This window comes from Elephas maximus, chromosome 7 (assembly GCF_024166365.1).
Source record: "Elephas maximus indicus isolate mEleMax1 chromosome 7, mEleMax1 primary haplotype, whole genome shotgun sequence".
Classification (NCBI taxonomy): Eukaryota; Metazoa; Chordata; class Mammalia; order Proboscidea; family Elephantidae; genus Elephas; species Elephas maximus.
The window spans coordinates 63,310,803-63,335,156 of NC_064825.1; the positions used below are offsets into that span (position 1 = coordinate 63,310,803).

General features: G+C 54.1%; 1 protein-coding gene across 1 annotated transcript; it reads left to right on the top strand.

The window, feature by feature from the left end:
- The first annotated feature begins 234 nt into the window (after positions 1–234).
- On the top strand, positions 235–22,693 carry TUB (TUB bipartite transcription factor). Its single transcript, XM_049890296.1, has 12 exons — positions 235–577; positions 10,341–10,392; positions 10,866–11,028; positions 14,535–14,678; positions 15,953–16,120; positions 17,190–17,311; positions 17,723–17,920; positions 18,211–18,323; positions 19,234–19,351; positions 21,084–21,182; positions 21,405–21,576; positions 22,053–22,693. Exons 1-12 carry the CDS (start codon positions 540–542, stop codon positions 22,184–22,186), a joined length of 1,521 nt encoding a protein of 506 aa, XP_049746253.1. The 5' UTR covers positions 235–539; the 3' UTR covers positions 22,187–22,693.
- The last annotated feature ends 1,661 nt before the right edge of the window (positions 22,694–24,354 follow it).

Sequence of the window (24,354 nt, forward strand, 5' to 3'; positions counted from 1 at the left end):
GGCAGCACCGCTGTAAGCCACAGGCCAGCGCCGGCGTGGTCACGTGTGTGGAACCCAGGTTCCTGCGACTTCAGGGAAGGTGGGGGCGTTTCGGAAGCACCTTGCAGGCCAAGGGGTGGGGTCTCCGCCCGGGGCGGGGCGAAAGGGGTGGGGGCTGGCCGCCGCTGACACAGCGCGCTCCCGTTCTCGCGGCGGGACTCATCCCCTCGCGCGGCGCCGGGCGGTGCAGGTGGCCCGGGAGCGTGTCGGGAACGCGGAGCCGGCGGAGTCCGCGCTCCAGCCTCTCCCGCCTCCTCGCGCGCGCCCGCCGCAGCCCCGCGCACTCCCGCCGCTTAGCCTTCGGCGCCGCGCCGCGCAGGCAGCCGCTCGCCGAGCTGGCTGCCGGGTCCCTGGCTAGCAGCGCGGGCCTCGGCGGGGCCCAGCGCCCCCGCCCGGGAGGATGCGGCCCGGGGCGGCCTGGGAGCTGAGCAGGGCACCCGCGCCGGCCCCCACGGACCCGGGCCTCCGGAGCCGCAGCCGCCGCCCCGCCCCCGAGAGACATGACTTCCAAGCCGCATTCCGACTGGATTCCCTACAGGTACGCAGGCTCCGGCCCCCCCTTCTCTTCAACTCGGGGGCTGCGGGCTCGGCCGACCACCCTCGAACTCTAAGGGTCAAGGGCGCCGGGCCAGGGGCGCCGACACCCCCGAACGACCACCCCTCAATTTGAGGCTCAGGGCTGACTGTGGACGCCGGGCCGGGACGTGGGACACTTCCACTCTCCTCATCTCCTAACACTGGGGACACGGGTTGGAGGCGCTGGACTTAACTGCCCCGACTTTGGGGATCTGGCAGACTGTGAAACCGCCTTTATCCGCCGAGGCTGCTGAAGGAGGGCAGTGCTCAGGGCCTGAGTGGGCCTTGCTGGGTCCCGCAGCTCCATGTGGCCGGTGTAGGGAGGGAGCGCACACTGCTACCAGCCCCTTCTAGGCCTGGTACCCCAGGTCACACGCCCGTGTAGCCGTGCGCACACACACCCATGCATCTGCACGCATGCACCCACAGGACGTCAGCGCAGTGGGCACTGATGCTCCTGCTTTCTATTCACACACTCAAAGCGTGGTTCCTGGAGACAGTTACTGTGAACCAAGAGCACTCCCGTGCTCATATCCACATACACGCATCCATCTCTACACACATGCTTATCCTTGGGCACACACAGGTGCACCCTGCATATCTATACACACACACAGCCACAATACCTACCACCTGCTCCCCACTGTCAAGTGGTGGTGTTGGTTGCAGCTGAGTGGATTTTGATTCATGGTGACACCATGTGTGCAGGGTAGAACTGCTGCACAGGGTTTTCAAGGCTATAACCTTTCGGAAGCAGATCGCCAGGCCCATCTTCCAAGGTGTCTCTGGGTGGGTTCTAACCACCGACCTTTCAATATTTTGTAGCGATTCAGTAATCTACTTGCTAACAGGTCTGTACCTGGGTACACACCAACTCACAATACCTAGAACTACCCTCACATGTACAAAAATACTCAAAAACCCAAGCTTACTCAGGGAAGCCCACCACCCTCTTCCCAGACACTGCAGTTTGTCCCAAAGATGGCTGGGCTTTCCTACCAGCATAAGGCGTGGGAGCGGGAGAGGGGTCTCTGAGGCCTCACACAGGTGCAGGTCTTTTCCCATCCACTCTACTCCATTCTCTCCATTCACCACAGAAAGGAGCTCATCGCCATGGCAGCACCAGTTCCTTGGCCACCCATTGGCTCTTTGGTTGCCATGGGCTACCCAGCTGTCTCTAGGCCTCCTGGAGAGGCTTGTTCCTAAAAAGGGTGCTGGACTGCTCAGGCCCACTACCTTATTGCCAGCCTAGGTGCATGTGCTGTGGGTGGCAGGATCAGATCCTCAGGGCCCCCTTCGTAATACATCCTGCTCTTGGGATGGGGCCTGTTTCCAGTCACTGACAGAAGATAATTCTGATAGAGGTCTTCTCTGAGTCTGTCCAGACAGCCTTCTAAATGGAAAGCAGCTCAACCGCCTGAGGCTTGTTAAAAGCAGATCCTTCTGCAAACAGGCCTCTGTCACTGGCCTGGGAATTCAGGGCCTCTCTCGAGAATTGTTTCTAATCTCAGCTCCTGTGGAGGCTTCAGGGCTTCCTAGGTTAGAATTTGTGTGCCCCCCCAACACACATGCACACACACTAGTCACCCCCAGAATCTTCTCAGACAAACACAGTCATACCTCAGAGTGTCACATAGAACAGGGAGACAGTTCCATCAGGGACTGGCGAGAGGGCTGTGCTGACTCAGGAGAGCTGCTGCCCCACTCACCCTGGGGCACAGGTAGTTCCTGGAGTATCCTGGCCTTTTTGGTGCATGTAGGCTGAGGACCTTTTAGAAGACAGTGTAGCCACAGGGAGTACCGTGAACGTTTTCTAGGCCCCACAGCTGCATGGGCAGCGACTGGGCTGAGGGGCACACAGTGCTGTGGAAGTACCTGTGTGGAGGTAGAGATGGCAAGACAGTGGCCACAGACTGAGAAAGGAGCTGTGGAGATGATGGTCCTTTTAGAACCTGGCAAACTGGGCTCTGGGCCAGGCCAGATCACGGTTCAAGGAAGCCTCTCCCAGAGATCCAAGAACTGAAGCAACTTGTAGAGTTAGTACATAAATCCTAGAGAAAATCTAGTTCAAACTGGGGAGACTTAAGTTTGCCCCAGGAAGGGGGTGCCAAAGAGGTGGGGATTGTGTCTGGGAAATAGCCGTGTCCTCCATAAGTGCCCAGGGCACTGGCATTCTGCAGAGTGATTTGGCACTTCCCCTGGCCCAGGCCCCTCTTACTCCTTTCTTGGGCCCACATACTCTGCCTGAAGCACAGGATCCTGCCACCCTGAAAGCCTGGCCCTGAGAAGTAGCTTATGGCCTTTGCCGACACCCTTGCCTATGGCCCCTCTCCTCTTCTCTTTTTGTTCTATGATAGGGAAGGTGGGTGGCTAGCCACATCCCTCTTACTTTGCCCTGCCCTGCAAGGGTCTTTCCAGGTATGCACTGTGCCCAGGAAGGCACTGGACTTGGGGTATGGACTTCTAGGATGGAGGGCCTGGGCGGAGGGGGAGAGATTCAGCCGCCTCTGGCAGGAACTGGGCTACTGATTGCAGTCAAAGCCACATGCCTGTCTGATGGTAGAGAAAACTGGGGCAGAAGACAGGCCAGGCATTTAACTGGCAGGTGGCGGAGGGAGGCACGGGCGGGCATGTGCTGTGACTGGTGTGGGGTTCCCCTAACGTCACAGCATGTCAGAGCTGGAAAGTGGCATTTGGTTTCGGGGAGAGAGGTCAGTAGATTGCTTGTTGGCTGTCTGGTGGGGCTGCTGCTTTGGCTCCCTCTGTGATGGTTGCACCTTGCATTCCTTGATTTTCTTTGATACAATGACAAAAAAAAAACAATGACAGTTGGTGATAATAACCTTATGAGTAATTCTGGCTCAGGATATAATGATAAGGGATTAATCTCAGATTTTGACTTAGAAGGGAGCCATTTTGTTTATAAAGTTTAATAATGGGGACAATTTTTTGCCTTTTATTTTTTTCTTGTTATTACTGATAATAATTTCTATTTCTGCCAGTTTTCTTTTTACTTGTGTTCTCGAGTATTAAATGCCTCTCATGTCTGACTTTGCAACCTTTGATAAGTTGAAGGTGGAGGCTTGAGAGTGAGGAAGGAGCATGGCCCACAGGTGTGTTGGAGGAGCGGTGCTGGGGAGTGATAGAGGCCCTGCCCTCAGTGCTCTTGTCTGCAGCCATTGCCTAATGTTGCCATCACTGAGCTGTGAGCTCCTTGGGAGGGAGCAAGGACCTGTTCTGGTTCCTGACTGTGTCCCCAGCATGGCCCAGCAGAGACAAGGTACCCAATATATTGAATCAAAGTGGCTTCCCCAGGCAGCCTTTGGGGCTTCCTCGGCTTTCCTGACCCCACATTGGGGCTCTCGGCACGCCTGAGGGACACAGCACTCTCCCATCTGGACTAGATCCTCACTGGGCTTCCCGGAACACTGTTTGAAAAGCATGGCTCCTCTAGATCATAGAACAGGAATCTTTGGCTGGAAGTGCCCTTAAAGGCCATCTAGTCCTCTGAGTCAATGCCCTCTGTAGCATCCCTGCCAAGAGGCCTTCCATCTGCCTTTGCTTGTGTGCTTCCAACAACGGAGAGTTCACTCCTGTCTACATCAGGTGGTTGTGACTGTTAGAAAGTTCTTCCTTTGGTTGAGTCTACATGTGTCTCTGGTTCCCCCTCCTCTTGGCCGTTATTAGAATCCTCTCACCCCTTCCTCAGTTTGCTTTGTGGGGAGCAATATGACCCCTGATTAAGATGGGGGAGGGGGACTCTTTCAGTTCTGCCTCTGGGTTTAGCCTCAGAGGTGCCCTGGACTCCTTTGTCCACTGCTTCACCTCTGGCCACAAGGAAAGTGAACAGAACCTCTGATCCTGAACCCCCAGCAAATCATCCTCTGCTCCCATCCCAAGCCCCCTGCAGAGTGTCTTCTTGCTGTTGCCTGGGATGACAGGAGCAAGAAACAAGGTTGAGAGAGAAGAATATGGGAATAAAATGGGAATAGGATACATAAAAAGAAAAGAGGGTCCGTGAATAGAGGAAACCCTCTGGATGACCTAAGATTGGTCTCTGCCTTCTCCAGTGTGGAACTGCATACAATGTCCTGGGTGTGGCCTGTCCAGCACCAAGCAGAGTGAGGTCCTTACTTCTTGCTCTAGACCTCTGCTTATTTAAGCCCTCACCGTCATGTGGCATGGCTTCGCCGCACTGACTAGTCGGAGCCGTCTGTAAACAAAACTCCCAGAGTCTTTCATCAGGCTGATATCAAGCCCCATCTCCCCAAATTCTGCTTGTGTGGGGAAGAACTGGATATTGGGATCCATATGTAGGACTTGGTCTTCTGAATCCACGTTGTCTTAGCCAACAATTTATCTCGCTCATTTTGCTGAAAGTTTACTGAGAGGCCTGCGTTGTCTTCAAGTCATCAATAAACACGTTAAGCAAGAGAAGCATGGTGCTGGAAACCTTCCTTGACTGTGGCCTCCACTCATTGTTCAAGAAACTTGGGTAGGGTTTTTTGAATGGTTTCTAGTTTTTCTCATTGGACTGGCATGCTATTTACATTGATGCATCTTGCCCATAAGTTACCATCACATGAGATTCCATGTGGAAGCCTGGCTGTAGTGTTCTCCCCATTTTTTCTGATGGACCTAAGGACAGTGTGCCATGACTTGCTTTGAGCCTGAACTTGCTCCTGGGAATTACCGAGTCTTCTAGTCTTTCAAACCACCCCTCTACTAACCCCTTCCACAGTCTCATCTAGGGTCCACATTGGACTTACTGCCCTTCAAACTGCATGTATTCTCTTCCCCCATCTGGACATCAAGGCTGCATTTACAATCTTCTAGTCTGATCAGGAAAAAAAAAAAAACCCATTGCCATCAAGTCTATTCCAACTCTTAGTGATCCTACAGGACAGAGTAGAACTGCCCCATAGGGTTTCCAGGGAGCTGCTGGTGGATTCGAACTGCTGACCTTTTGGTTAGCAGCTGTAGCTCTTAACTACTGCACCACCAGGGCTTCTCCAGTCTGATGGCACCTCCCTAAGTCCCCTTCTGTTCCTTAGAGATCACCAGCTGTGGCTCTATAGGTCTCTATTTGCAGGACCAAGCATTAGAATCTCCTGTAGCTTTTGCATTAAAAGAGAGGGAGAGGTGAGGATGGGAGTTGATGACTCTGGGGTGTCTTCTGAATTCCCAGGTCAGGCCTGAGTGCCCCTAGCAGTTTTAATGAGCCTGGTAAGTTTGGAACCCATTAGCTGTAATGGAGACTGCCCGTCCTGGGAGGCTGGGACTCTTCTGTCATCTGGAGCTGCCCCCATTCCCACGCCACCATGTTCCTCCTTCATCCCAAGCAGCCCAAGGCAATGGAAGCCACAGATCTGGACTGGCTGGGGGTCTGGCATTGAGCACTGCATGGGGTTGCATCCAGGTACCCTGATAGGCCACTTCCATCTGATTTCCACAGTCCAGCAGGCATAGCCCCCATCGTGACTGGGAGAAAAGAATAAGGGCAGGAAGGAAGGAAGGTGAGGTGGGTATGAAGAATATGTCCAGAGATTGGGTCTGTCCCTGGATTGTCCCGACCCCCTGGCTAAAGCTCTGGTGGATTAGCTGCAGCATGTAAGGTAGACTCTACGAAAGGGAGGGAAAACTGGCCTAAATATATTCACCATGTCCATGGCTTTTCCAGCCCTTGGGAGAAGTGCCCCCTGCACCCGTCCCCCTTGTTGTCCATCATGGTTCACTCCCCAAAAGTCTGTTGGTTGCCTTGGGGGAGGGAGTCCGTGGGTGGTACAAAAGGTTGCTCACTTGGTCGACAGCTGAAAGGTTGGAATTTTGAGTCTACCCAGACGCTTCTTGGAAGAAAGGCCTGATGATCTACTTCTGAAAACTAAGCCAATGAAAACCCTGTGGAACACAGTTCTACCCTGACACTCATGGGGTCGCCATGAGCTGGAGTCAGCTTGATAGCACCTGGTTTTTTTGCCTTGGGGAAGTGGATGTGGAGGGGCTGCCCCCATGGAGGGTAAAGTTGCCACCTCATTGATCCTGGGCACAGTGGCTGGATTGGTGGATGCTGCAGACCCTCCTGAGTCAGTGGCTTGTACTTCACTGGGCCTCCCTGGTCTGGCCTTCAGCAGGAGACAGCCGTAATGAAGGAGCTGCCAGGGTCAGCCTGGAAGCCCCGTCGGTCAGTGTCTGTCTCTTGTCTGCACCTCCTGGCGGGGCTGCAGCTGGCAGTCTGGGCTTGGCAGTGATTCCATAATGGGAGCAGGAGCCATTAAAAAGCCATTACAACCTCCTTGCATGGTTATCGTTTAGTGCTGCCTAGAACTGTGCCTCAGAAAGAGGCAGGATGGGGAAGTGCTGGTGAGAGAGGATGGTGCCCTAGGAATGGTGCTAAAGTGGAGGTGAGGAGGCAGGGCCATCTGGGGTAGGGAGAAACAGGAGCCAGGCTTGCTGAGGATGAGAGGAGCTTGTAGTTCTGCTCTCTCTAGAGACAGCCACTGTAGCTGTCACTCTTCTCCACAGCACGCTGCCAGTTCGCAGGGAATTCTTTGTTGCTCACCAGAGACAGATGTTGTGTGTTCTGGATGCACTGTCGTTAGCCAGAAACACCCACCAGTACACGCTCATCACTGATAGGGTGTTGGTCACCTGGGATGGTTGTCGGTCATGCTGTGCAGTTGCAGCTGGTTGCGGCTCTCTTAGGAGCACTGCTTTACCACACCCCTGCTTTATTCCATACGGTTGTTACACACTCCCAGAGCCTGCATGAGGTGCATTTATTGGAGGCCCTCTGGGATGAGTCTTGCCCAGCCAGGCACATTTTATCCCCTAGGCACGTGTTGTTTCTCCCCGTCTGCCGCCCCCAGCCCTGCAAACTCCAGTCCTCCTAGCTGCTGGAGCATGCCTGGTGCTGAGTGAGGTGGTAGGTGGTCTTCTAGGCACTTCCAGGGTATCTGAGGTTTCTGGAATTTCTTTTCAGAAGTCTAACTCTCATATTCATTCATCTTTCTCTGAAGACCGGTGGTTGAGTCCACTCTACCTGTAATCTTACCTGGTGATTAGTGTTCCTGAAGCCTGTAGCTTTTCAGGGACTGGAATTGGGGACAGAGGAAGAGGAAGTAGTGCTGCTTTCATGGAAACTATGGGGGAAGTCCATGGCAGTGGGACAGTGGCCTATGGTAGCAAAGCGTCCCCCATGCATGGATAAGGACATCGGGGGGCACTGGGCAGTGAGGCCATCAGGGTTGGAACTCCCTTTTGTCAGTTGAGCGGCCACTGTGACCCAGCCATTCTGGAGGTGGCTTTGCTGGCGTGAGTCTTATCTCTCAGCTAGGTGGCCCCTTTTCCAAATGACCATAGGTATTAGTGTCAGCACCGTGGAAGTCATCTTCTTTGTCCTGCTCAGCCAAGCATGGTGCCAGAGATGACCCAGATGACTGTCCGTCCCTGGCACTGTCCCCCGACAGTGCAAGTGGCTCATGAAATCCCAGAAAGCTGTGAAATGGCCTCTCTTGCTGGTGTGAAGGGAAGACTGAATCTTGTGGCAGTCACTCAGGGCTCCTGGGGCCACGCCACCACTTGTAAGATTGTGAGAATTATAGAAAAGCACCCCTTCCTCGGGCTTCCCTGTGTGCATGCACAGAGCTTGGCAGGTGGAGTCTGGTTGCATTTCAGGCCCTGTTGCTCTGCCCACAGGTTCCATTGTGCAGGGCCCAGGCTGCATTTCTCATTCATCTCCTGGAGGTAATGGGTGAGTGTGTACTGTAGCAGCAGCCAGACTGTGGTGGACAGTGGTGTTTGGGGACTGTCTGAAGGACCCTCCCCTTTGAAGCTGGTCTGTGATCAGATACTCTGCCATTGTGTTATTCAGTCAGGCCATTGGACTTGAAGTGTCAAGACAGGTGGAAGAGTTGTAGGCTCTCAGACCTGGAGGGTTGCTTGGGCATCTTGTTTACCCTAGTGCCTTAACCCATTCTTCTTCAGTCCTCCAGTCAGTGGCACATGCCCTCAGTGATGGGGCATTCACCTTTGCAGCCAGCTCTCATTTTTAGGGAGCTGATTACCTACCCTTGGGCCCTAGCATTGCCCCCGGGGAGCCCCAGATGCAGCCATACCCTCTTGGGCCGGTGGGCTGTCTTAAGCAGACTGAGGGCTTGGCTCAGAGGCATGTCTGCTGAGCAGTGATGTCCCTGCTTCAGGCAGCTGAGGGTTTGGTGCGTGAGGCTGTTCTGTGCATGAACCCAAATCACTGTTAGGCTCTTCTGGGGTAAAGAGTAGCTTATGGGGACCAGAAAAGGCCTTCCAGATGTCAAGTGGTTGAGACAGCTGCCAGTCAAAAATATATATACTCATAATTTGTGGAAGGGAGGTGGGTATGTGAAGCCACAGGTTGGGTGGTGGACTGCCTTTGATCCATTGACTCTCACACCCTCTGGCTGATACCCTCCGTACACAGAGATACTAAGTAGTTTGGAAGAGCTCAAGGGACTTTCTAAGTCAATGATTGTTCCAGCTAGAAAGGGCTTCTGCTGTCAGGAGGAGATGGAATGGCTTCTTCTTGTCCTCTGGTGATTTGACCTTATCTTTTTTTCCCCCATATATACACCTCTACTCACCTTCACACAAGTATGTCCACTTCTTCCACAGGTGTTTGCATGTGTCTGTACCCAGGTACGTGTACCCACATGTAGATAGACGTGCTCAGACATTTGGGCAGCCCTTTTCCCCACGTGTACACACCCACGAGATATCTTCATATACTTCATACAGGCTCACACAACCGTGTAATGCACCTGGGTGTGCCCGTGCAGACACCCACAGATGTATAACTGGGCCTGGGGGTTCCCAGAGCTCCGATCCTCAGGCTCCAGCTCCACCCCATGCAGCTGTCCTGACCTTGGCTTTGACTGAATTTGGGCCTGGCCCTCACACACATGCCTTAGACTGGGAAAAAGCTAAGCCGTCTGAGTGACCATCTCCCTGCTTGTGCTCAGCCTTCCTGGGTGGCAGAGCCAGTCTGGATGAGATGAGGCTCAAGATGTGGAACTTAAGGGCTTGCTGCCCTGGTGCCACTTGCACCACCTGGCTGGTTGCTGAGCTGCATGTGGCAGACCTGCCTCCTGTGCTTTGACGTGCCGAGCTGCCTGCAGACATTCCCACCCAGCTTAGCCCTGCCCGAGGGACTGGTCTTAGCCTTACCCTCCCAGATGAGAAGGGAAGCCTCAGCTCTCTTTAAGTGGGAAGGGGAGTAGGCTGGGTGATACCTGCTCTCTGCCACCTGGAGAGCCAGGAGCTGACAGGGAGAGGATGGAAAGGAGCGAAAGAGCTGCCTGGCAGGGGGCTGGAGGGAGCAGGCCACTAGGTTTGAAGCCTGGCTGTGGTGATGCTTCTGCATGGGTTCTCTGGAATCTCAATCAGGCCATGCCTTGCTCAGGGGCCCACGGGGAGGGTCTCAGCCTGTATTTACTGGGTCCGGGTTGGGTGGGAAGTCTTTCAAGGACAGCAGGGATCCTAGCAGAGGATAAGCTCCCCAAATGGTAGAAATACAGCTTAAACCCTCTTGTCTGGAGCTGGTTCTCAGATGGCAGCCTCTGCCAGGCAGGCTCACTTTGGCCCAGGAGCCGTGGTGGTGGGGGATTAAAGGACCCCAGTGTGCTCGGGACAGGCCCTGGACGATAGCCTGGCACCTTGTGAGCAGGCTCTGAATACCCTTGTCTCTTCTGCAGTGTCTTAGATGATGAGGGCAGCAGCCTCAGACAGCAGAAGCTTGACCGGCAGGTAAGTGAGGCCAGGGTGGAGGGAAGGGCCGTCAGCACTGGGATCCTGGCTGGGGTTTGAGCAGAGGGGAGGGACTGTCCCTGTCCCCAAGGGCGATCCTGCCTGATGGGGAGAGGGGACTCGCCTGGAAAAAGAGAGGCACACTCTCTCCATTACCAGCCCAGCATTAGCCCTGCCACAGTACACGGTACACGGGGCCTGTGCTGGGCAGGCCCCCAGGGTGACCACAGTCGAAGTGTGTGATCATGCCAGGGCACCTCCTGGCTGAGCTTTACCTCCCTTTCCTGGACGCTGAGTCTTGGGAAACCAGGTTACATGGGGCCTTGGTCCAGAGTAGGTGTGACCTCTAGAACCCAGCTGACCGAGCAGGGCTCTCTGCCTGGTCCCGCTCTGGGAGCTCCTGCCTGGTCTCAGAGGCTGGTTGCCACCCTCTCAGGGCTCACTAACTTTTGTGCCTCCCTGTGCCTTTATAGCGGGCCCTGCTGGAGCAGAAGCAAAAGAAGAAGCGCCAGGAGCCCCTGATGGTGCAGGCCAACGCCGATGGGCGGCCCCGGAGCCGGCGGGCCCGGCAGTCGGAGGAGCAGGCCCCTTTGGTAGAGTCCTACCTCAGCAGCAGTGGCAGCACCAGCTACCAAGGTACCCCCTGTCTGCTGCCCACTGGCCCCAGTGAGCCAACCTGGGGAAGCCCCGCAGTGCGACTCTATCCCCACTACTGCTCTGGGGAGGCCCTCAGGAGTTCCTGTACCTGTCAGTCTGTGCCCAGCTGGTACCGAGGAGGAAAGCTCCTGCTAGTCCTGGTTCTGAGCCCCAGTGGACAACTGAGCGGGCCAGTGGGACCTGTAGTCTGGGCCCCTGAATCAGGTGTTGGAGCTGGAAAGTTAAAACTTTGCGAATCCAGGTTTTTGATCCATTGCATTTCAGTAAGAACAGGAGGCAGTGCTTCAGAACAGAGTCTGGCCTCCTGAGACGACGCCCCCCACCAATATTCTACCTCCTGAGAGGAGCCCCTCTCATCCTTCCGCATACCGACAAGTGTCCCTTGTGACAAGTGCCTGTTACCTTCCCCCTATGGACTTTCTGTACCCTCAGTTGGTCTGGCTCTGGCCTGCGGGTCCCCATCCCTGGCTCATGGCTCCTTTAGAGCGTGTTGACCAGTAGCCTTCCTTCCTTACACACTCCAGTTCTCAGCAGAGCCCACTTGGGGGCAGTTCTCTGCAGCTAATCCTGGGAAGCGGATGCCTTTGTTGCATCCCTGGGCTTGGGACCTCCCTCCAGCTTAGGTTAGGGTCAGAATATCCAAGGCCAGAAAGAGCTTTGGTCTCAACATGAAAGAGGGACTCCACTCAGTCTCAGTCACCACTGCCCCCTGCTGGTGCTGTTAACCCAGGCCACTGCTCCATCAAATCACTGTTAGGAAGATGGCAGTTAGAACCCACCCTGATGCTCCTCTCCTTTGGCTTCCTGATGACCTGGAGCCCCCAGCCACATTGAACTACTGGTAGCTGCTTCACTTGAGGGCTGACCTTTTTCATCTAGCTCCTGGGACTTCCCCATTCTTCTGCCTCATAGCATCTCAGGTTCCTCTTCTCTCTGTTGCACTAGCCCAGCCCTTGGGCAGCGATTGAATCTTACTCATCTACTGCCCAGTCTGTGGCTTGGCACGCCATTGGAGCTCAGTTCCCCCTGTGTATGCTCACACCCTCTGAGGAAATCCATCTTGTTTCTAATAATAAAAGGTGCCTTTGGGCATTTCCCAAGGGCTGACTAAGCAGGGTGCCAGGCACTTTACCTGCATTGTCTGAGTTAATCCACACAGTAACTGATTATCTCCGCATGATCCACAGGGAGATGGACTCTGAGGGGTTCAGTGACTTGCCCATGGTTTACTACTGGTGAGCGACAGGGCTGGAATTTGAACCCAAGCCTGTCAGACTCCAAAGGGTCTTTCTACCATATTGTGTTGCCTGCCTGATAAAAAGCTCTTTCATGGTAATTCCCCTACATGTACCTCAGCTGAGCACCTGGTATGTCTGTACTTCATCTGAGAGGCCCTTCAGAAGAGGAGGATAGGGACCTCAGCCCAACTCTGTGTCTCAGAGAGGCAGTCCCAGCTGCTCCTCTCAGAACTGGCCCCTGGCTCCACTCTTTCCTGGCAGCCCCCTCCTCTGTGAGTGCTGTCTCAGCAGAGAAGGCTCCAGCTGTTCTGGGTCCTGTGGAGCCAGCCTGCCGCCGTGTGGGCATCACGCCCCATGCAGCTCTGCCCTACCTGGCACCTGACCGTCTGAGGCTGTGTGTGGAGTAGAAGCCTACTCCCATGACTTTTGACCCTGCTCATTTGTGCCAGAGGCAGACATCTCACTGATGTTCAGTTATTTTGGCAGGCGTTTCTTGAACACAGGCTCTGTGCCGGGGCAGTGTCAGGCTGCAGAAAGAACACAGTAAGAGAAGTAGCACCCCTGGGGAGGTGGATGACCAGAAGGCCAAAGACAGTTTCTGGTCATATCTCTGCCGGTCACCTGCTCACTGTGTGACTGTGGGCAAGTCACTTATTCTCTCTGGGTCTGTTTCTTCCCCTTTAAGATGAGGAAAATTCTCTCAGCCTCAGGGCTTTGAAAAATTGAAGCTGCCGTGGTATGTCCCAGAGTCCAAAAGCAGGGATTACTGTCCCCTGATGACGTTGCAGACCAGGCCTGTCTCCAGGGGCCCTTCCTACAGAGGACATTTGAACTTGTGACATCAGGGCTTCTGAGAGGTACACGTGGCTCGGTCTTTGTCCAGCCCACAGTGGTGATCTCAGCCCCCAAAGCCCTGGGGAGGCCGCTGCACACGTAGCTGACTGACGTGGGGCTTGGCGATTTCAAGTCCACCCTTACCACCGCCACCACACCTCCTGCAGCATTAGCTGCCTTCTGCTCTGCCCTCTGCTGGTTCGTGGTGTGAAATACAAAGGGATTATTTCCAGAGGAAGCTAAGGGAGTTTGCTATAAATCAGCACTGATGGTTTACCCCAGTAAACATGCGTTGACTGCTACCCACTGGCCCTGCTCATTCATATTATGAGTTAATTCATTTTGCTAACATTTATTGGGGCCTACTGTGTGTCAGGCCCGGGATTAGAGGCTGGGGTCCCAGCGTGAGCACACACAGGCGTGGTCTCTACTTCCTCCTGGACCTTACAGTCCAGGAGGGGACAGAGACTTAAACACAGATGGTCACAGGTTCTCTGAGTGGGTGACAGAGATCTCATTTTCAGACTGGAGATGTCAGGGAAGGCTCCCTGAGGAAGTGACAGCAGAGCTGAAATTTGCAGGATGAGTGGGAGTTAATCAGACAATGGGCGTAGTAAGGGCAGTTTAGGCAATGGTAACAGGTGGCATATGAGCCCTGGGGCAAGAGGGAGTCCAGGATGTGCAAGGCACTGACAGAGCCTGGGTGGCTGGCACTTGTGGCACCTGGGGTCAGGGAGTGTGAGGTAGGCCAAGGGAAAGGGAAATGGAGGAGCCAGATGTACAGGGGAATGCTGGTCTTTGTCTTAAAGCAACCAGAAGGCACTGAAGATTTCTGAGCAGATTTGTGCAGTTCCGATGTGTGCAGGATTTGGGGCCACCAGCTATGATTCTATAACTCCTTTTACACCAACAGTTTATTCCTTTCTCAGGGCGCTCTCCCACCTCAGGCTCCCATGGTCTCATCCCATGAGGGCCTTGGGCAGGGTCCCCAGAGTGCTTGCTTGCTCTGCTTATGGTTTCTTTCAGGAGATGGAGCCTTTTCTGTCTTCATCCACTGTCTTGGATGGCCCACATTCTCACACTCTGCCTCCCGCCACCCAAGCTCAGAACAGCTTGTTGGCCGAGAGCTTTGATTGCCTGTGTCTTGGTTGGTCCTGGTCTGAGCTAGACTTTTAACTGTATCTGACTGAGCTGGAACTCCCACCTTCTCCCACCTCAGGCCTACCCTGGGCACGTTGGCCTTGTAGAGATGAGTGGGGCCCTGGCTTTGTGGGTCAGGGAGGTGGTCCAGAGGCCCTGGGAGCTTGGGGAAGGGACTGGGAAATACTGTGCTGAAAAACATATTTGTGTTGGAGCTGTGGTCTCACCCAGTGACCACCTCTCTCTCTCTGTCTTGGTTTCTCTCCTGAGCAGTTCAAGAGGCCGACTCACTTGCCAGTGTGCAGCTGGGAGCTGCCCACCCAATAGCACCAGCCTCAGCCAAAAGAAGCAAGGCAGCAGCTGCAGCAGGGGGCCAGGGTGGGGCCTCTAAAAAGGAGAAGAAGGCGAAGCACAAAGGTTAGCTTGCCTTCTCTACAGCCCTCCCCACTGTAGGGTTGTGGGAAGACTATCTCCCCAGACTTGGAGGTGAGGGACAGGGAGGGTGGCCTCAGTGAAGACCCTGACTGGCATGCAGGGTCTCATACAGCTGGCTCACAGGCCTTGTCTAACTGAGGGTGTGTGGACTGACCTGTAGGTGTGGGCAGGCCCTCCATACCATCAGAAGGTGAAGTCCAGCTCCGCTGTGGCCCAGACCCCGTTCTTAACCTGAGTGCCCTCCACCCTGAGCCCACAAGGGTCTCACCAGCCTGGGCCAGGACGCTCCCATCAGGTGGCCTCTCCTCTTCCCAGGCAATCTGCCCTATTCTTGTGTAGTGTGCACTATTCCTCATGATGTGGCTTCCCTCTGTTCCCACCCTAGTCCTGATTCTATTCTCTGGGCCCACAGACCAGTCTGTTCTTCTACTCCTCTCTCCAGAAAAGACCCCCAGAGATCAAGGACACGGGCTGTGGCCCTGCCCTGAGTCCTGCCTCTGCTGGTCAGACATCCCATTTTCTCAAGCCTTGTTCAGGGGCAGTGATATCCAGGCTTTGGGTCACAGATGGACAATGGTGTGTCAGGGTCTGCAGGCTTCTGGAGCTGACGGTAGCATTCTGGGCATAGCCTACCCAACCAGGGTGGCCGGCACATGTGTGGTCCCCGCCTTGGTTCTGTTACTGAAGATGTGGCAACTTGGACAGGAAGGTAGACATGGGTGGGAGGTAACCCACTTGGGAAGGCAAGTGTATGTCAACCTCAGTCTTTTTCAAGATGGCCCATATGTGTGGACCGTTTTAATGGTGTGTGTGAATTACTGTGTTGTGTGTGTGCTTGTCTCTGAGAGAGAGAGAGCACTGGCATTGAGAACTTGCATCTGGCCATGTCTATGAAAGATCGTTGGCCTCAGCTACGGTCTGGATTGATCCTTGTTCTCCATCTTGTTTTCTCCATTGAGCATTTGGTTCTTTAGATGACAGCTGTCTGCCTTAGGGATGGGAGGCATTTCAAACCAACCCTCAGCAGTTAATTTGGGGAACAGCCAAAGAAATGAAGCTCACATCCCTTCATAGCTTAAAAAATTTGGTCATTAATAGGCTGAAAACAGTTGTTAGTTTTTAAAACTCAGTTTTACAAATAAAGTTTTGCAGAGGGCCCCCCTCTCATCCCTCATCCTTCGTGGACTTCTGAGAAGGCAGGCACAGACCCTCCCCCACCCCCCTGGACGGGACTCAGGAGTGTCCATGGCCTGCAGGCACCGGCGGGCCAGCAGCACTGGCAGAAGACAAGTCTGAGGCCCGAGGCCCGGTGCAGATCCTGACTGTGGGCCAGTCAGACCACGCCCAGGATGCAGGGGAGACGGCAGCTGGTGGGGGCACACCACCCAGCGGGCAGGACCTCCGTGGAACGATGCAGAGGAAGGGTGAGCCCCGTGGGGGCCCAGTGACCCCCAAAGCACAGCCCCGGGTTCCCAGATACACCCTTCTGTAGGAGTAGGGTCTTCCTGTGTGTGGTCCAGCCCCCTGGCAGTGGTAGGAGGCATACTTGGAGACAAATGAGGAGCTTTTGGGCAGGGCCCCTGACCAGGCCATGTTGAGGGAAAGCAGTGTGAACTGGAGTAACCATTCCACAGCCCAGCCCACCTTTATCTCCTGCCCCCAGGGAGGCCTAGGTTTGACGGCAGATGTCCTTTCCCCTCAGTTCCACAGAAAAAGCTCCCTTTGCAAAGAGTTCCCATGTGCCTGCTAGGCTGGGGGGAGCAGGGTCAGGAGGCCAAGAAGCAGGGAAGATCCTCCTTGGAAACCTGCTGCCCTAACGGTTGCCCCACCGTGAGCCCTGCCCTAGGGAGCCCCTGGTGTGGGTGGCAGAGGGAAAGAAGCCTGACAGTGCCACCCACATTCTAAGGAATCTGATCAGGGAAGGCCTCCTAGAGACAGGGCTGTTGAGGCAACGTGAAGATGGAGATGGCATTCCAGATGGAGAGAACAAGGCAGACAAAGGTCCCAATGAGGAGTCAGCGGGCCCTGCATGCCAGGGTGAGGAAGGAGTTGGGCCTTTTCCCAAGCAGATTCCATGCCTCTGCCAGCCAAGGCCTCTCGTAGGCTTGAGGTTAGAAATAGGAGGTTCCCAGTGCAGGGTCACCTCAGTGTAGGCCTTGATACACGGGAGATGAGGGCAGTGTAACTGTAGAGAGGAGAGGGCTGTGGGAGTGACCTAGCTGAAGCTGGGTGGTTGGGGTGGGGGGCATATCATGAGGATCTTGACCATCCCCAGCCTATGGGTATACATGGGAGAATGGGTGTGTCCTTATGTATCTGGATAGCTGTGTGCTAAAATATGTGTATACATATGGCTCTGTGTGTGTACGTGTGTGTCTGGGCACATGTGAGCCAGCATCTGTGAATGTCTGTTGGGTATGTACATGTGACCATGTATATTTCTGGGGTAGACTCCTCCTCACTCCTCCCTTTCTGCTCCTTTGCCTGGCCCAGGCATCTCCAGCAGCATGAGCTTTGACGAGGAAGAGGAGGATGAGGATGAGAACAGCTCCAGCTCCTCTCAGCTAAACAGCAACACCCGCCCCAGCTCTGCCACTAGCAGGAAGTCCATCAGGGTGAGTTAGGAGCTCTCCTGGTCATCCATGTTGGAAGTGGAGTGGGTGTGTGAAGAAATGATGGGGAGTTGGCTTTCCTGGAGCCAGGGGCTGGACCCAGAGGCCTATCAAGAGCTTCTCTGGCCCAGGCTTCCCTTCCTTTCCACCCTGCACCCCACCCTCTTCGGCCATACCAGGAGGGTGGGGGAGCCAAAGTTGCACAGGATGACCTCTGAGAATCTGCTCACAACCCTGCCCTGCTCCCAGGACTGCTGAGGGTGAGGGAAGGGTGGGGACGGTAGCCCCAGACCCCAGGATGGGCAGGCCTACATCCAGGAGATCCCTCCCTGTCTTCCCCACCATGGATCCCAGACCACCAGTTTCAGCTGCTCAGAGTCCCTGGGGCTCAGACTCCTACTCTCCACCCTGTAGGAGGCAGCCTCAGCCCCTAGCCCAACAGCCCCAGAGCCACCAGTGGATGTTGAGGTCCAGGATCTTGAGGAGTTCGCACTGAGGCCAGCCCCCCAGGGTATCACCATCAAGTGCCGCATTACGCGGGACAAGAAGGGGATGGACCGGGGGATGTACCCCACCTACTTTCTGCACATGGACCGTGAGGATGGAAAGAAGGTGAGGTTGGCCTGGGCCTGCCGTCTCACCTGGGCAGGCTTGTCCTAGGGGCTGGAAGGTGACTAGAAGCCACGGATGACCTTTCTGTTCCCCAGAGAGATGAAAGCCTCCATGCCTGGTCAGTGCGTACCTTTGTGTCTGCCAGTGCATACGTGTGTGTGTACATACATGCGTTTGGGAGCTGAAGCAAGGGAGAGTCACTTGGGTGAGCATGGGTGTATGAGTGGCACCCATGATTGTGTGCAGACCAGAAACTGGGTCTGGAACATGACCTTGCTCCACTCCCCAAGGTGTTCCTCCTGGCGGGAAGGAAGAGAAAGAAGAGTAAAACTTCCAATTACCTCATCTCTGTGGACCCAACAGACTTGTCTCGAGGAGGGGACAGCTACATCGGGAAACTGCGGTACCAGCACTCCCCCAGGAAGCAGATGGGGGTGGAAGGGAAGGGTGGGGGCGGGTTCTTGGTAGAAGGCATCTCCTGCCCCTGAAGGAGACCTAGGTCAGAGTCTCAGGATCCTCTCCCAAGATCCTCTCTGTCCATCAGATCCAACCATAATGAAGGCCTATGCCCAGTCTAGAGCCAGACTTGGAGCTGGGTCTCACACCTCGTACTCTAGATTGCTGTCAGGCAGCTGGGAGGGAGCAAACTCACCAAGAGCGACAGATCAAACCCCAGGATGTCATTGATGATTTAGGCCACCGTGGAAGAGCTGCCTTGCCTCCATGATCTGTGCATGGGGCAGGGCTGAGAGTGGGCCCTTGAGAGAAGACTCATGGCAACCTTGGGGTGGGGATGGGGGGAGGCTCTGAGCTGGGCCTCAAGGAGGATGTAGGGTTTGCTGAGGAATAGAGTACCAGGTTGGGGGAGTATAAATAAAGCTTAGAGGTAAGGAGCTAAAGGTGGAACTAAAGCGAGATGAGGCTGGACCAAGACTCACAGGCCGGATGGGACAGGGGCGATCATCTCATCCACTCCCCACTGGGTGCTGAATCCCCTCTATGGCCTTGCCAAATGCCATTCTGATTGCTCACCTCCATGAGGGGGGCACTACTGTTCTCCCAGGGAAACCTGTGGAACCCAGATTTACCTTCCTGAATTTCCCTCACTGAGACCGAGATGCTCTTTGAGTCAACTCAGAGCAGGTCTAGACCTTCTGCCCATGAAGCACCTTCAAAGATGTGGATTCAGTGAGCATTGTGCCCACTGGCCCACCCCAGAATGCTGCTCAGGCTTCTCATAGGACAGACCATGAGCTGCTCCCCGCCCTGGGGCAGAGAATGCATGACCTCTACTGATTTTGTCTTTCCTTCAGGTCCAACCTTATGGGCACCAAGTTCACTGTTTATGACAATGGAGTCAACCCTCAGAAGACATCATCCTCTACTTTGGAAAGTGGAACTTTGCGTCAGGAGCTGGCAGCTGTGTGCTACGTGAGTCCTGTCTCTGATCTCCAAGTTAGACGTGAAACCTAGGACTGGCTGCCTGATGTGGGGACTGTCCCATCTATCTTGGTGGGTAGACAAGGCTGAGTGGACAGGGGCAGCCCTCTCTGGTGTGGTCCCTGCCTGTCCTCTCCTCCTATCTTTAAGGCTCAGACCACCTGACTGGGAGGTCCAGGAACCAGGTCTAGCCCTATGCAGTCCAGCCCAGGGACCTCCTGGAAAGGAAGCGGGCTGCCTGGGTTCTTGTCCGTGCATCCCTCACATCATTCCTCCAGTATGCCAGGCCCTGCGTGGATTACAAGCCCCTTTGCATAATCATCTTACTGAATGCTCATGACAGCCTAAGAACTAGATCCTATTTTCTTTATCATATATCTGAGGAAACTGAAGCTCAGCGGTTGGGTCACTTGCCAATGTCACACAGCTCATAAATGACCAAACTGGAATATAAGTATGGGGCGTTTCTCCACATTGCTGAACCTCAGTTTCTTTTTAAAAACAAGGGTTTGGTGGCCTTCCAGCCTGAGTGAGCCTGGGTGTTTCTTGGGGCCCATTAGAAATCCAGCTATTTCGTATGAGCCAATGGTGCCACCTGCTGGTCAACTTTGAGGAGGCAGCCTGAATTTTATTCAGCAAATACCGAGCCCCAACTGTATATTCCAGGTACTGTTTGAGGCACTGAGGATACGGTAGTGAACAAAACAGATGTAATAAATTTCTACCCTTATGGAACTTACCCCTAGTGGGGGAGACAATTTATAAAACAGACATATAAGTAAAAGAATGTCCTGGTAAATGCTAAGAAGGTAAAAATAAAGGTGGAAACGGGGATATGAAGTGTCAAGGTGTGCGTGAGATTTTTGAAGGGAGGGCAGGGCGGGCCTCCCTGAGGTAACCCTTGAGTGAAGAGCAGCAGGAAGTGAGAGCCAGTGTGTAGATAGGGGGGAAGGGGCGAGGCAGAGGGAGGGAGCAGCGAGTGCAGGAGTCCTGAATGGCAGCTGGCCCTGTCAGAACAGCGAGGTAAGAGTGTGGTGCAGGGGCGTCAGTGGCGAGGAGAGTGAGGAAATGGAGGCTGTATCGTGTAAGGCCTTGGAGTCAAAGGAGCATCTTCTACGTTTGCTCTGGGTAAGGTGGAAGCAAAGGAGGAGAAAAATGATCTGACATATATTTTAACAGGGCCATTTGCTGCTGTTAAGAACAGATGGTGGGGAGAAGGGGCTGGGGCCAATGACAAAGACTAGGAGTACAGTTAAAGGCTATGACAGTGATTTTGGTGAGAGATGGTAGTGAAAAGTGGTCAAATTCTGGATATAATTTGAAGGTAGAGCTGGCAGATTAGAAGTGGGGTGAGAGAGGAATCAAGATGGCTTCACACATTTTGCCAGAGTAAATGGAAGAATTGAGTTGCCATTAACTGAAGCAAGAAAGACCATAAAGAGCTAGTTTGGGCAGAGTGGACATCTAGGAGCTGGACATGCCGAGTTAGAGATGTTAGATTACACATTCAAGCAGAGATGTTGAAAACTAGCTCATCGTTATTTTCTTTTCCACCTCATTTTCTCCAGCAGGTGAGTAGGCTTTCTCTCTGATCAGTGCTAATAAAAATAAAGGTGGGAAGGGGGATATGAAGTGTCAAGGTGTGTGTGAGATTTTAGGAAGGAGGGCAGGGCAAGCCTCCCTGAGGTAACTCGAATAAAGAACTGAGTTCTCTATTTCCCAGGAGACAAACGTCTTAGGCTTCAAGGGGCCACGGAAGATGAGTGTCATTGTCCCAGGCATGAACATGGTTCACGAGAGAGTCTCCATCCGGCCCCGCAACGTGAGTCTCTGCCCGACCCTCCCCCGTTCCCCATCATCCTAGGCTCTGCATGAGCTTCTGAGGGCAGAACTCCAGCTGGTATATGTATGTGTAGGAGATACAATGTGAGACGCTCTGGAGGCCCAGGGAAATCTAAGGATCCCCATCCCCGGGACAGATCCCTCTTTGGGGTGGTCATGGTGCCAAGGCCTGGGCTGGGCTTAGGTGAGGCTGCTCTCCCAGGAGCATGAGACACTACTAGCACGTTGGCAGAACAAGAACACGGAAACTATCATCGAGCTGCAAAACAAGACACCTGTCTGGAATGATGACACACAGTCCTATGTACTCAACTTCCATGGGCGCGTCACACAGGCCTCCGTGAAGAACTTCCAGATCATCCATGGCAATGACCGTGAGTGTTTCTGCCCCAACTCGTGATACCTGGGGCCCTTAGCTCCAAGTTCAGCTCACCTAACCCTGCCCATATAGGCCAGATCTTAGGGAAGGAGGCTGCACGGCTTAGATTAGATGTGCTTTCTAACCATAATGGTTGGGTGGCTCTGGAAGAACCTTCTTTGGAGCCCTGGCCCTAGAGTCTGCACTCAGCAGAATCTCAGGCCCGGGAACCCCTTTTGAGTGGACTTTTCCTCTTCTTCCCTGTCTTCTGGTGTCTGTACACATCTTTCTCCTTTGCCATCTACTGCGTCTGTCCTGTCATGTCTACCAATTGGACTGTGTTTTCCCTCCTTTGGGATTCCCTTGGCATCGGGGCTTCTTGCTTTCCCTTCCCTCGTGTGGTTTGGGTGTCTGTCTGTCCCTATCTCCACCATCCCTACTCTGCCCTGTTTTTCTCTGTCTGTCCCTGGCCATGCTTGTGCCTGGCCCCAGCCGATTACATCGTGATGCAGTTTGGACGGGTAGCAGAGGATGTGTTCACCATGGATTACAACTACCCGCTGTGTGCGCTGCAGGCCTTTGCTATTGCCCTGTCCAGCTTCGACAGCAAGCTGGCCTGCGAGTAGAGGCTTCCTCGTGCCCTTTGCGGTTACTCGGCCTGAAGTGGAGCTTGCCTGCCTGCCTGCCTGCCTGTGGAGACAGCCCTGCCTACCCTCTGTACATAGGCCTCCTGCCAGATGAATCTTTGGCTCGGAGCAGGCTCCTCTGCCCCTGCAGCTGAGGCAGGGGAGTGGGAGTGAGTGGGTGGGTGGGATGAAGGGACCAGAGTGAATTCCTCCGTGCCCCATGATCAGTCCCCCCTCCCACCCTCTCCTGGGTTAGCATCCTGCTGCAGTCGTGTTTGCCAAGCCTGGCAACCTCTTCAGCTGAGAAGGCAGGGTGAGGGTGAGGGAGAGGAAGCACAATGCAGGGCTGCTGTGGCCCAGCCATCCACTCAGCCCAGGAGTCAGATGACAGCAGGTGCCCCAACAATGAGGGGCACTGTGTGTGTGTATGTGCGTGTGTGTGTGTGTGTAGGGCACATCAACTTTACATAGCAAAGGGCTCGGTGGCCAGGCTTGGCTCTTTGGTTTCCTGCCAGGTGTTGAGGCTCTGAGCAATTCAAGAGGCCAGGCAGGCCCCTTACAACTGCAGAAAGCCCCCTAACTTCAGAAAGTCCCAGCCAGGCCCAGGAGAAGTTAGGATCATAGTGACAGGGTGTGGGCTCAGAGGGACGGTGAGTGGTAGGACCTTGCCAGGATCACACAGGCCTCGCTGTCTCTGGGCTGTGGGAACTAGCTGGGAGCCTAGGGTTCGAGTTCGCTTGGTTTCTCCAGGTTTGCTCTGCACTGGCAGGGGCACTGGGAAACAGCACTCAAGGTCAGATGTCTCAGTGGATGGGGCATGCAGGACAGAGGCTCAGCATGCAGGAAGCACAGGGAACAAGCTCCCGGGGTCCTGCCCCAGGAACACCCTGCTGGGCAGTCCCAGCCACACCCAGGAAACATGGGTGAGGTCCCAGCCACTAGCCCCAGTCTGCACACGGCAAAGCAGGCCTAGGGCTCTTAATGGGAAAGGGCCATCCTAAGCCATGACATGCTCCAAGAATCTCTCTCTGGAAAGACCTAGTCCGGGTGCTCTTGCCTGCGATTCAGCTCCCACTGCTGTCAGCCTAGGTCATGGTTGGTGAGGGCTTCAGGGTGTGGCTTTTGAAGGTGATAGGGTTTCTGTGTGTAGTTCTTTTTGGGTGGCAATGGGACAGGGTGAGAAGCAGGGAGTATTTTAGGATCACAAAAGGTTAGATGTGACAGAACTCTTAGAAATCAACTAGTACAACCCCATCATTTCAGGCAAATCACACCCAGAAAATGGGACTTGCCCAGGGTCACCTAGCTGGTTAGTGGCAGAGTTCAGAACCTTAAGCTCCCTTGTTTTCGTTGTTACCACTGTCACCCCCCGTGAAACTGGTTATCTTCAGCTCTCCTGGGGCCCGTTCTGCATGCCCTCTCCCCCTTTCCCTGATTGAGGAGACTTAGAAATGTCAGAGTTCACGTGTAAAACTGAAATCATTTCAGTAGGAAATTGGGCTTTTTGCACGTCAGTCTGATCAGGATTGGCTTGTGGCTGGCCCCTCCGCGAGAGTTGCTCGGCAGCGGCGAGCAGACCTTAGAGAGCCTGCTGCATGTCTCTCTGCCTAGATGTGGTAGATAAGGTGTGCCTGTTGCAGGGCTGAGCCTGATCTCTCCGTCCACTGCCATACTTCTCCTTGGACGGCATCGTCCACCCTACAGGCCTGGGTCTTCTAAGCTCTTGCTTGTTTATCATTTGCCCTGGAAGAGTCTTCTTGCCCAGATGGAGGTCAGAAGTCAGTGGGAAGCAAGCAGGAGTTGGACCTTGTTTTAGAGCAGATGTGCTTGGGAAGGTTAAGTAGCAATTGATTAAAAAAAAAAAAATCGTATTTTAAATATGTGAGACCCTGTAGGTGAAGGAGCTGTTTAACTCCTTAAATGGAAGTGTAGTATGCTTTTCTGTCTTTGTAATCCAGGTCTTGCTGTGTTGATTGCTTTAAGCAAGGCACACCTATGCTTGCATGGATCTGCTCACATCACAGACAGAGTTCTCTGAGAGAGACTTCTCCAGTTATCTAGCTTTTTAAAAAAACGTGGTCTAGTTTCTAGACAACTCTTGGGGGCCATTTTGAGGACACTAGAAGTTCTGTGCTGGGACTGATCCATTCCCTACTGAAATTCTGTAG

Coding starts and splice junctions, on each gene's coding strand:
- TUB (XM_049890296.1), top strand. CDS start 540: ATGACTTCCAAGCCGCATTCCGACTGGATTCCCTACAG. Junction 16,121..17,189: donor TGGAACGATGCAGAGGAAGG/GTGAGCCCCGTG, acceptor TGCCTGGCCCAG/GCATCTCCAGCAGCATGAGC. Junction 17,921..18,210: donor ACCGTGAGGATGGAAAGAAG/GTGAGGTTGGCC, acceptor CCACTCCCCAAG/GTGTTCCTCCTGGCGGGAAG.